General features: G+C 45.4%; 1 protein-coding gene across 1 annotated transcript; it reads left to right on the top strand.

Annotated features, from left to right (window-relative positions):
* Positions 1-33: 33 nt before the first annotated feature.
* Positions 34-12140, top strand: TMEM185A (transmembrane protein 185A). The gene is made up of 7 exons (XM_070759947.1): positions 34-343; positions 1112-1288; positions 3251-3458; positions 5553-5636; positions 7651-7827; positions 8857-8980; positions 11243-12140. The coding sequence occupies exons 1-7, from the start codon at positions 306-308 to the stop codon at positions 11485-11487; spliced, it is 1053 nt and encodes a 350-aa protein (XP_070616048.1). The 5' UTR covers positions 34-305; the 3' UTR covers positions 11488-12140.
* The last annotated feature ends 152 nt before the right edge of the window (positions 12141-12292 follow it).

The following is a 12292-nucleotide window of genomic DNA, read 5'->3' as shown; positions in this document are numbered from 1 at the left end:
GTCCCGCGTCTAGCGCAAGGGGGCGGAGCGCCGAAGCGCGGAAGGAAAAGACTCGACGCTTCAGAGGTCGGGGTGGGCGGGGCCTCCCGCTTCTACTTCTGAGGTCCTCCGCGCGTGCGCGGCCCAGCCCCGGCGCAGCCGCAGTGCGACCCGGCCGCGGAGACAAGGGGAGGCGGTGGCGGTTCGGCGGAGCTGAAGTGGGACCCGGTTTTTTTTTTCCTTCGCCGGGAGGCTTCGGGCCGGAGCCGCCATGTGGCCGTGGTGACCGAGCGACGGGAGCCGGCGAGGGCGGGAGGAGGAGCGCCATGAACCTGAGAGGCCTGTTTCAAGATTTCAATCCGAGGTGAGGAGAGGCCGGAAATGGGCGGGGCCTCGCGGGAAGGGGCGGGGCCAGAGAGGGAAGGGGCAACAATCGAGGGTGGGGGATGGGTGGAAAGGCCACCTTGCAGTGCAAGACTCTGTTGGGGGGGAAAGAGACCCTTCCCTTTGGAATAGATCTGGATTATAAATCCCATAAAGCACTGCCAGTATTTGGGGCTGGGGGGGAATACATCCCATTGGGGTAGATCTGGATTATAATCCCCATAAGGCACTGCCAGTATTGGGGGATGGGGTAAAAGATCCTTTGGGGTAGATCTGGATTATAAACCCCATAAGGCACTGCCAGTATTGGGGGATGGGGTAAAAGTTCCTTTGGGGTAGGTCTGGATTATAAACCCCATAAGGCACTGCCAGTATTTGAGGCTGGTGGGGAGAGGGAAATTCATCCCATTGGGGTAGATCTGGATTATAAACCCCATAAGGCACTGCCAGTATTGGGGGATGGGGTAAAAGATCCTTTGGGGTAGGTCTAGATTATAAACCCCATAAGGCACTGCCAGTATTTGGGGCTGATGGAGAGAGGGAAATTCATCCTAGTGGGGTAGGTCTGGATTATAAATCCCATAAGGCACTGCCAGTATTTCAGGACGTCGTTAGGCACTTTTGTTGTCTCCTTTCGTTCACCTCTAAATGAGTTATTGTTTTCGAAACACAAACTACACACCACAATTGTGAAGGCGATAACATCATCAATTGATCGTAACCCTTTTTTCTTCTTCTTCTTCCATAGCAAATTTCTTATTTATGCCTGTTTGCTGCTCTTCTCAATTTTACTGTCTCTACGGCTGGATGACAAGATTGAATGGAGCTACTGGGCCGTGTTTGCTCCGATATGGCTGTGGAAGTTAATGGTTATAGTGGGTGCCTCCGTAGGGACCGGAGTATGGGCCCGGAACCCACAGTATCGGTAAGAGGAATCTGCTTTGCAAATGTTATCTCTTTTTTAATTTTTTTAAAATTTAATTTTAATTTTTATTGGAAATGTTATCTCAAGAGTCTTTTTTTTTTTTTGCAACTTGGGCTCAGGGCAACTTACAACAGTAAAATAATAACTTCCCATGCTGCGCATCACCTATGTCAATGATGGTGAAACTTTTTCCTTGGGTACCAAAAGGACGTGCGCTATCGTGCATGTGTGAGTGCCCACAGCCATAATTCAATGCTTGGGGAGGGTGAAAACAGCTTTTCCCGCCCCCCTGAGGCCCTCTGGAGGCTGGAAATGTCCTTTTTCCCAACTTCTGGTGGGTCCAGTAGGCTCGTATTTCACCCTCCCCAGGCTCCAATGGATTCCCTGGAGTCAGCAGAGGGTAAAAATGACCTCCCCCATCCCCCCGGAGGTGTTCTGGAAGTCAAAAACGCCCTCCTAGAGCCTCTGTTTGAGCCAAAAATCAGCTGGCCGGCACACACATGCACATTGGAGCTGAGCTAGGGCAACTGCTCGCGTGTCAGCAGATATGGCTCCAAAGACGGGCTACAAGAATGGTGGAAGGTCTTAAGCATAAAACGTATCAGGAAAGACTTAATGAACTCAATCTGTATAGTCTGGAGGACAGAAGGAAAAGGGGGGACAGGATAGAAACATTTAAATATGTTAAAGGGGTTAAATAAGGTCCAGGAGGGAAGTGTTTTTGATAGGAAAGTGAATACAAGAACAAGGGGACAAAATCTGAGGTTATTTGGGGGAAAGATCAAAAGCAACATGAGAAAATATGATTTTACTGAAAGAGTAGTAGATCCTTGGAACAAACTTCCAGAAAACGTGGTTGATAAATCCACAGTAACTGAATTTAAACATGCCTGGGATAAACATAGATCCATCCTAAGATAAAATACAGAAAATAGTACAGTGGTACCTCGAGATACGAGTTTAATTCGTTCCGGACCTGGGCTCTTAAGTCAAGCAGCTCTTATCTCGAACGACTTTTCCCCATAGGAATTAATGTAAATAATTTTAATTGGTTCCAGCCCTCAAAAAACTCACAAAGTTAGTCTAAATTATGCAGAAAGACATGTTTTTAATGAAGAAATGTACATGTACATATAAATGAATAATGAAGTTTCTTTCACTTAACTTGTAAACTTTCTTAAACTTTTAAATTTACATATGTTCAACTTCTCTGCCACCCAATCCTGTAGGACAGAGGTCCCCAACCCTTTTTGCACCAGGGACCGGCTTTAAGCGATCAAGAGAGGAATGGGTGAATGAATGGACGGAGGGTGGGAAGGAAGGAAGGAAAGAGGGAAGGGACAGGAACAGAGGAAGGAAGCAAGGAAACTTATGAAAGGGGAGAGTAAGAGAGGAATGAGTGGAGGGAGGGAGGGAAGAAGGTGGGAAGGAGAAAGAAAAGAAGAAATAGAGGAAGGGAAGGTAAAAGAGAGAAAGAAAAAGAGCAAGAAAGAAAGCTGCAAGCACCCCCCCGAGCCCCCCAGGCCGGCTGCAACCTTTTAAAACACGCGCGCCGCTTCGCAGCTGTCTCCTGAAGCCGAACGCAGAAGTTAGCGTTTGGCTTCAGGAGACAGCTCCTTGGCACTTGTATCTCGAATTTGGGCTTGTAAGTAGAACAAAAATATCTCTCCCCTCCCAGCTCTTATCTCGAGTTGCTCTTAAGTAGAGCAGCTCTTATGTCGGGGTTCCACTGTATAAGGGCAGACTAGATGGACCATGGGGTCTTTTTCTCCCATCAGACTTCTATGTTTCTATGCCACCTGCTTAGTATCTTCCCCTTAGAAATGGGTAATTTTCCAGGGATAGTTTATTTATTTTATTTATTTAAATAAATAAATATTTATTAATTTATTTATCAGGTCAGGAAATGTTTGGGGGTGAACTAACAGAACTGGATTTTTATTTTTATTTTTTACTCTTTAGAGCAGAAGGGGAAACGTGCGTGGAGTTCAAAGCCATGTTAATCGCCGTCGGCATCCACCTCCTCCTGCTGATGTTTGAAGTTCTGGTCTGTGACGGCATCGAGCGAGGGACCCGTTTCTGGCTGCTGGTCTTCATGCCCCTCTTCTTCGTGTCTCCGGTATCGGTGGCTGCTTGTGTTTGGGGCTTCCGGCACGACCGATCTCTGGAGGTGAGGAGGCCCGCCTTAGACAAAAAAATTGAGGAGCGTGTCATTGTTCAAAGCTAGTTTTAGGGAAGTTATTAAGTTATTAATTTAATTTTTCACCCTTGGGAGAGTTACGAACGTAAGAAGAGCCCTGCTGAATCGGGCCAGAGCCCATCGAGTCCAGCGTTCTGTGTCACACAGTGGCCCACCAATTGTCCATGGGGATCTTGAGCAGAAAGAGAAGGACAAACCCTCCCTTTCCCTTGACCCACCACAAACGGTACCCAAGGGAATCCTGCCTGCCTCAACCAACATAGAGGCAGCAGTTGGAGATCCATTCTTTGTTGCTTCTACTACCCCCCTCACCAAACTATGGAGACCTTTGCTGACCTTTGAACTCATTGGGAATTTTTAGATGCTTCTTCAGAATTATATTGCGGTTTCAGATGAGTTGCATGTTCAACTTCTTCATATTTTAACTACTGTAAAAGATTGGCTGGTTGCAAGCCAAGGGTCACAAAGTACGTTGGGCGTAACTTTGAGGGAGCACATTGGTTGTTATGGTCTTCAAGTGTCCACAGGCATCAGAAGGAGGTTCTTCGACAATCCACAAGCACACCCCACAAACCTGGGTGTAAGAACATAAGAAGAGTCCTGCTGAATCGGGCCAAAGCCCATCGAGTCCAGCATTCTGTGTACCACAGTGGCCCACCAATTGTCCATGGGGATCTTGAGCAGAAATAGAAGGCCAAACCCTCCCTTTCCCTTGACCCACCACAAACGGTACTCAAGGGAACCCTGCCTGCCTCAACCAACATAGAGGCGGCACTTGGAGATCCAATTCAATAACCACCGATACACTTGGCATCCCTGAATCTGTCTAATCCTGCCTTGAAGCTGTCCAGGCTGACAGCTGTCACGACCTCTTCTGGAAGGGAATTCCATCAAACAAGAAGAAATATTTCCCTTGATTTGTCCTCACTTTCTCACCTATGAGCTTTAGGGAGGGCCCCCTTGTCCTAGTATTGTGTGATAAGAGAAAATAATTTTTCTCTATCCACCTTTTCTATCCCGTGCATGATTTTATACCCTTCGATCAAGTCACCTCTTAAACGCCGTCTTTCAAGGCTGAAGAGACCAAGGCCTTGCAGCTTGGTTTCATAAGGGAGGGGCTCCATTTCCTTGATCATTCTTGTTGCCCTTTTTGGCACCTTTTCACCAGTGTTTTTAGCATTTCCTCCATGGTCATATGATTTTGCATTCGGATGATTCCCAACCGACTCACATTTATGACGGTTGCTATGTCCCGAGCGGGGTGGGTGGGGGGAAATCATGTGATCTCCTTTTGCAATGTTCTGACAAGCAAAATCAATGAGAAAACCAGATTCACTTAACAACCGAGGTTATTAATTTAATTCTCTTAACAGAAGTTGTAAAAGGGCAAAGCTCCCTTGATAAATTTCTCACTCAGCGAATAAACTTTGGGCTCAGTTACGGTCATAAGTCGAAAACTGCCTGTATTAAATTGCCAGGTACTTCATAACTTGTAGCTTTGCTACCTCGAGCAGGATACTCGTTGGTTGCAGAAAAATCCCATTTTGACTCTTAATATTTACTTACTTACTTACTTACTTATTTATTGGATTTGTATGCCGCCCCTCTCCGTGAACTCGGGTCGGCTAACAACAGTGGTAAAAACAGCATGTGACAATCCAATACTAAAACAACTAAAAAAACCTTATTGTAAAACAAAATATACATACAAACATACCATGCATAAATTGTAAAGGCCTAGGGGAAAAGAATATCTCAGTTCCCCCATGCCTGACGGCAGAGGTGGGTTTTGAGGAGCTTACGAAAGGCGAGGAGGGTGGGGGCAATTCTAATCTCCGGGGGGAGTTGGTTCCAGAGGGCCGGGGCCGCCACAGAGAAAGCTCTTCCCCTGGGCCCCGCCAAACGACATTGTTTAGTTGACGGGACCCGGAGAAGGCCCACTCTGTGGGACCTAACTGGTCACTGGGATTCGTGCGGCAGAAGACGGTCCCGGAGATAATCTGGCCCGGTGCCATGAAGGGCTTTATAGGTCAATAACCAACACTGTTTGCTTTGGCCTTCTAGCTGGAAATCCTGTGTTCCGTCAACATACTCCAATTCATATTTATTGCCCTCCGATTGGATGAAATCATCAAGTGGCCATGGCTGGTACGTAAGCTGCGATTATGCCTCGTTCTCTTTTCAAGAATGTCAGGGTTGTTAGGTCAGTAGCGACTGGCACACCAAAATAACGCATATACAGTATATACTGTATTTTTCGGAGTATAAGACACACCTTATTTTGGGGGAGGAAAATGGGTAAAAGAATCTGCTTACCAGATTTGGCTAGCATCCTTAGCCAACACATTATTTTATCCCCTGGCTAGGACTTAAAAAAACACTTATTCGGAGAGAGTAACAATGAAAGAGCTTGCAAGCCAGTAAGAGCTGGGAACATCATTAGCACCTGGAGAGAAACATTCGGAGCAAGAAGAGCAATGGAAAAAAACCCTGCAAAAACTTAGGGTTTGGAAAACATTCTTTGCAGAGAGTAACAATGAAAGAGCTTGCAAGCTGGTAAGAGCTGGGAACATCATTAGCACGTGGAGAGAAACATTCGGAGCAAGAAGAGCAATGGAAAAAAACCTTGCAAAAACTTAGGGTTTGGAAAACATTATTTGCAGAGAGTAACAATGAAAGAGCTTGCAAGCTGGTAAGAGCTGGGAACATCATTAGCACATGGAGAGAAACATTTGGAGCAAGAAGAGCAATGGAAAAAAACCCTGCAAAAACTTAGGGTTGGAAAACATTCTTTGCAGAGAGTAACAATGAAAGAGCTTGCAAGCTGGTAAGAGCTGGGAACATTGTTAGCACTTGGTTAGGGCTGGAAAGAAACATTTGGAGCAAGTAGAGAATGAAAAAAAACCCCTACAAAGGCAGGGCTTAGAAAACATTCTTCACAGAGGGTAACAATGAAAGAGCTTGCAAGAAAGAGCTGGGAACATCATGAGCACCTGGTTAAGGCTGGAAAGAAACTCGGAGCAAGTTGGAGCAATGAAAAAAACCCTGCAAAGACTTAGGGCTTGGAAAACATTATTTGCAGAGAGTAACAATGAAAGAGCTTGCAAGCTGGTAAGAGCTGGGAACATCATTAGCACATGGAGAGAAACATTTGGAGCAAGAAGAGCAATGGAAAAAAACCCTGCAAAAACTTAGGGTTGGAAAACATTCTTTGCAGAGAGTAACAATGAAAGAGCTTGCAAGCTGGTAAGAGCTGGGAACATTGTTAGCACTTGGTTAGGGCTGGAAAGAAACATTTGGAGCAAGTAGAGAATGAAAAAAAACCCCTACAAAGGCAGGGCTTAGAAAACATTCTTCACAGAGGGTAACAATGAAAGAGCTTGCAAGAAAGAGCTGGGAACATCATGAGCACCTGGTTAAGGCTGGAAAGAAACTCGGAGCAAGTTGGAGCAATGAAAAAAACCCTGCAAAGACTTAGGGCTTGGAAAACATTCTTTGCAGAGAGAAACAATGAAAGAGCCTGCAAGGTAAGAGCAGGGAAGATTAGCAGCTAGTTAGGGCTTTAAAAAAAGCTACATTCAGAGTATAAGACACACCCAAATTATCAGCCTCTTAGGGAGGAAAAAGGAGCATCATACTCCGAAAAATACAGTAGATTTTGACGTAGTTACAGAAGATTCCTTTGGGGTTGGGGATCTTAATGACTTTCAATCGATGTTGCCACCTGAACAAGTTAGATCTACTTGAATTATATTCCTGTAGGAAATTGCAACCTGTAGGTGAGACTGGAAATACAATAATAGGGAGAAATTTATGGAATTAGGTGGTGGTGGTGGTGGGGGGAAACAATCCTTGCCTGCTGCCCAAAATAAACACTTCAATAGAAAATATTTTTTTGTAGCTCAAGGTTGAACTGTGGGGTCCTTGGTGCTCCCTGGGCTTGGTTGTTTTCTTATAGATCTTTCAGGACCCAACTAGATAACATCATCAGTGCTAGAAGGAACCCCACATAAATATTTCAAAACCTATTCATACTTATTGTTAGAGCCTAGATTTTCAAACATTGGGTGCATAGAATGGAAATGGTGGTCCTTTTGAGTGACAGGTGACTCTCTCTCTCTCTCTCCCTCCCTCCCTCCCTCTCTCTTTTTTTAATTTCTAGGTTGTTTGTGTCCCTCTGTGGATCCTGATGTCCTTTCTCTGTCTGGTCGTGCTGTATTACATTGTCTGGTCGGTCTTGTTCTTGCGCTCAATGGACGTGATTGCCGAGCAGAGAAGGACACACATTACGATGGCTGTCAGTTGGATGACCATCGTAGTTCCGTTGCTCACCTTTGAAGTAGGTTGGACCATGTGGAACATGTTTTTGCTGATGAGTTGAAAAGGAAGGGAGACTGGTATAGATCTACTTCGAGCTTATTATGCTCTCGTCAGCTAGCCATACCCTTACCGCGATTTGAACCTGCAGACTCTGCCTTGCAAGGCAGTGGTTTTAACCTCTAGACCACAGGCTCCCCTCCGTATCAGCTTGTACCAGAGTCATGTGTGTTTTTTTCTGTCGAATCACCCTGGTGTACCCAAATATGGGAGGAAGCATACTGCTTTCCTTTTTGCCTCTCGGCCCCACCAAGGCAGATAAATTTTTATAGTCGACAAACAATAATCTATATGTGTAACATACTTTTGCTGATAAGTGGAAAGGAAGGGAGGCTAGTATAGATCCATTTCATGCTTATTATGTTCTCATCAGCTAGCCATACCCTTACCCGGATTTGAACCTGCAGACTTATTAAATACATTATTATTATTATTATTATTATTATTATTAATTTTATTAATTTTATTTATTTATTTATTGGATTTGTATGCCGTAGACTCGGGGCGGCTAACAACAGTAATAAAAAACAGCATGTAAATCCAATACTAAAACAACTAAAAAACCCTTATTGTAAAACCAAACATCCCTACAAAAAACATACCATGCATAAATTGTAAAGGCCTCGGGGGAAAGAATATCTCAGTCCCCCCATGCCTGACGGCAGAGGTGGGTTTTAAGGAGCTTACGAAAGGCGAGGAGGGTGGGGGCAATTCTAATCTCCGGGGGGAGCTGGTTCCAGCGGGCCGGGGCCGCCACAGAGAAGACTCTTCCCCTGGGCCCCGCCAAACGACATTATTAATTAGATTTGTATGCCGCCCTTCTCCTAAGACTCGGGGCAGCTCAATACATATATATTTAACCTTGTGGATATTGTTTACGGTTGCTTTTCTCAAAAACTGCCCTGTTATGTTCTGTGGCTGCAAAGACTGAATGCTAGCTAGGCTTCTGTTCCTTCCCAGATTACTGAAGCTGGTCCATTTGTCTCTCTAGATCCTGCTGGTGCACAGGCTGGATGGGCACAACTCCTTCTCCTACATACCCGTGTTCGTTCCCCTGTGGCTTTCGCTCATAACTTTGATGGCAACCACCTTTGGCCAGAAGGGAGGCAATCATTGTAAGTACGCGACGGCAGAACTCGGTCTCCTTCTGTCATCGGTGAATCAATTGCAGACAAAAGAGAATATTTGTCACTCAGGGTTGAACTGTCTGGGCCCTTGGCAGTTCTCTTGTAGATGTTTCAATACCCAAGTGAGTAACACCGGGGCTAGAAGGGCGAGAGGAGAATACTGTAGTATCTTTGGTGCTCTCTGAGCCGGGTGGTTTTCTTTCAGATGTTTCATTACCCACCTTGGTAACTTCCATCAGTGCTATAAGGGAGTGGGGTTTACAGGGAGGAAGAAGAGGAAGACGATTGTAGGGTCGGAGGCCAGAAACGGCCTGTTTCCCAACTTCTGGTGGGCCCAGTAGGTTGTTGTTGTTGTTATTGTTGTTGTTATTATTATTATTATTATTATTATTATTATTATTATTATTATTTGATATATTGACAAAATTGAACGGGTCCAAAGACGGGCTACAAGAATGGTGGAAGGTCTTAAGCATAAAACATATCAGGAAAGACTTCCTGAACTCAATCTGTATCATCTGGAGGACAGAAGGGAAAGGGGGGACATGACCGAAACATTTAAATATGTGAAAGGGTTAAATAAGGTCCAGGAGGGAAGTGTTTTTAATAGGAAAGTGAACACAAGAACAAGGGGACACAATCTGAAGTTAGTTGGGGGAAAGATCAAAAGCAACGTGAGAAAATATTATTTCACTGAAAGAGTAGTAGATCCTTGGAACAAACTTCCACATCCACAGTAACTGAATTGAAACATGCCTGGGATAAACATAGATCCATCCTAAGATGAAATACAGGAAATAGTATAAGGGCAGACTAGATGGACCATGAGGTCTTTTTCTGCCATCAGACTTCTATGTTTCTATTATTTATTAGATTTGTATGCCGCCCCTCTCCGCAGACTTGGGCCGGCTCACCACAATGATAAAAACAATATACAGTAACAAATCTAATATTAAAGTTTAAAATAACAATTTTACATTAAAAAGCCTAAAAACCCCAGTATATAAAAAAGCATACACACAAACATAACATACATACAGCTACATAGGCAAGGGGGGATGTCTCATTTTCCCCATGCCTGACGGCAGAGGTGGGTTTTAAGAAGTTTACGAAAGGCAAGGAGGGTGGGGGCAGTCCTGATCTCTGGGGGGAGTTGATTCCAGAGGGTCGGGGCCACCACAGAGAAGGCTCTTCCCTGGGTCCCGCCAGATGACATTGTTTAGTGGACGGGACCCGAAGGAGGCCAACTCTGTGGGACCTAACCGTCCGCTGGGATTCGTGCGGCAGAAGGCGGTCTCGCAGATATCCTGGTCCGGTGCCATGAAGTTCATGTTGCGCCCTCCCCAGGCTGCAAAGACTTCCCTGGATCTGGGGGATGGTAAAAACACCCTCTCTCATCCCTCTGGAGGGTCTCTGGAAGCCAAAAACACACTTCCAGAGCATGCCACCTGTGGCACTTGTAACATAGGTTCGCCATCGCTGACTTATCTACACATAAGACTTGCATTGTTGTTTAGCATTGTCCCTTTCCGCCTGCATAGTGTCTTCCCCTTAGAAATGGGGTGATTTTCCAGGGATAAAAAACCCTTTCTACATGGGGCTACCTTTGAAAAGTGTTTGGAAACTCCAGATCGTGCAGAATGCAGCTGCGAGAGCTATCATGGGCTTTCCTAAATATGCCCATGTTACTCCAACACACCGCAGTCTGCATTGGTTGCCGATCGGTTTCTGGTCACAATTCAAAGTGTTGGTTATGACCTATAAAGCCCTTCATGGCACCGGACCAGATTATCTCCAAGACCGCCTTCTGCTGCACGAATCCCAGCGACCGATTAGGTCCCACAGAGTGGGCCTTCTCTGGGTCCCGTCAACTAAACAATGTCGTTTGGCGGGACCCAGGGGAAGAGCCTTCTCTGTGGCGGCCCCGACCCTCTGGAACCAGCTCCCCCCATATATCAGAGTTGCCCCCACCCTCCTTGCCTTTCGTAAGCTCTTAAAAACCCACCTCTGTCGTCAGGCATGGGGGAATTGAAATATTCCCTTCCCCTAGGCTTATAAAATTTATGTATGGTATGTCAGTATGTTTGACTGATCTCTTAAATTGGGGTTTTTAGATTTTTTAATATTAGATTTGTTTATATTGTCTTTTTATTGTTGTTAGCCGCCCCGAGTCTGCGGAGAGGGGCGGCATACAAATAAAATAAATAAATAAAATAAATAAATTTTGCCCACCACTTTCCCTCCGTGCAGGGTGGTTCGGAATCCGCAAAGACTTCTGCCAGTTCCTGCTCGAGCTCTTCCCGTTCCTGAGAGAGTACGGCAACATTTCCTACGACCTGCACCACGAAGAGAACGAGGAGGCGGAAGAGACGCCGATTCCGGAAGCCCCCAAAATCGCCCCGATGTTTCGGAAGAAAGCCGGGGTGGTCATTACGCAGAGCCCCGGGAAGTACGTCATCCTGCCCCCCAAGCTGAATATCGACACGCCCGATTAAAAAACAAAAAAAAAATTGAACTTTTTGCAAAGGATGGACCTCTTCCCCGTGATTTATCACCAACCGGGTATCCGTAGCCTCAGCCCTTTTTATTATTATTATGATTAATGCCTCTGTTGTATTTGTTGATGGCTAGGGATCGGGGCCACTGTGGACTTACATTCGTGTCATTCCCTTGACATCCCATCTTGGGGTGTCGAAATAACCACCCCAGTAAAAGCAGGTAGTAATTCTGGCCAGGTTCAGCAGCGGCAACAGTTGCATTCGCAGAAATTAGCCTTAAATTCGAGTTCCGTCCTCAGCATCAAAGTCCATAGTTTGCCACTAATACAGTTTCGCCTTCTCCTTCCCCCTTGAGTTTTTTTTCCTGTCCACAGTTCCCCCTAGACAAAAGGCCATGAAGGGCTTTGCACCTACACTATCCTGCCGTGGATGGGTGTTTATTTTGGAGAGGCCAAAAAGGAGATTTTTGACGTACGAGCCTTCCTCCTTGGTGGAAGTCATGTTTTCCTGTACATAGTATTTATACGAACTTTTGGCAATGTAATATATTGGGTGGGTGGGGGGAGAAACGTGAGTCTGTACATTATAAATATGTATGTAAAAAGTATTTTTTAAAAGGCTGTACAACACGAGTAATCTCTAGCCCCGTTGCACGTTCCTCTCGGCTTCTCTTTCCAAATGTAAAATGATGCGCTTGGGGAAAAGGAATCCTCAGTCTGAGTATTGCATTGGCAGTTCTGTGTTAGCAAAAACCTCGGAAGAGAAGGATTTAGGGGTAGTGATTTCTTAGTCAGGCAGGAGG

The sequence above is a fragment of the Erythrolamprus reginae genome, chromosome 8, assembly GCF_031021105.1.
Source record: "Erythrolamprus reginae isolate rEryReg1 chromosome 8, rEryReg1.hap1, whole genome shotgun sequence".
NCBI lineage: Eukaryota > Metazoa > Chordata > Lepidosauria > Squamata > Dipsadidae > Erythrolamprus > Erythrolamprus reginae.
Note: the sequence above shows the minus strand (reverse complement) of the source record. Positions and strands in the feature narration are given on the sequence as shown.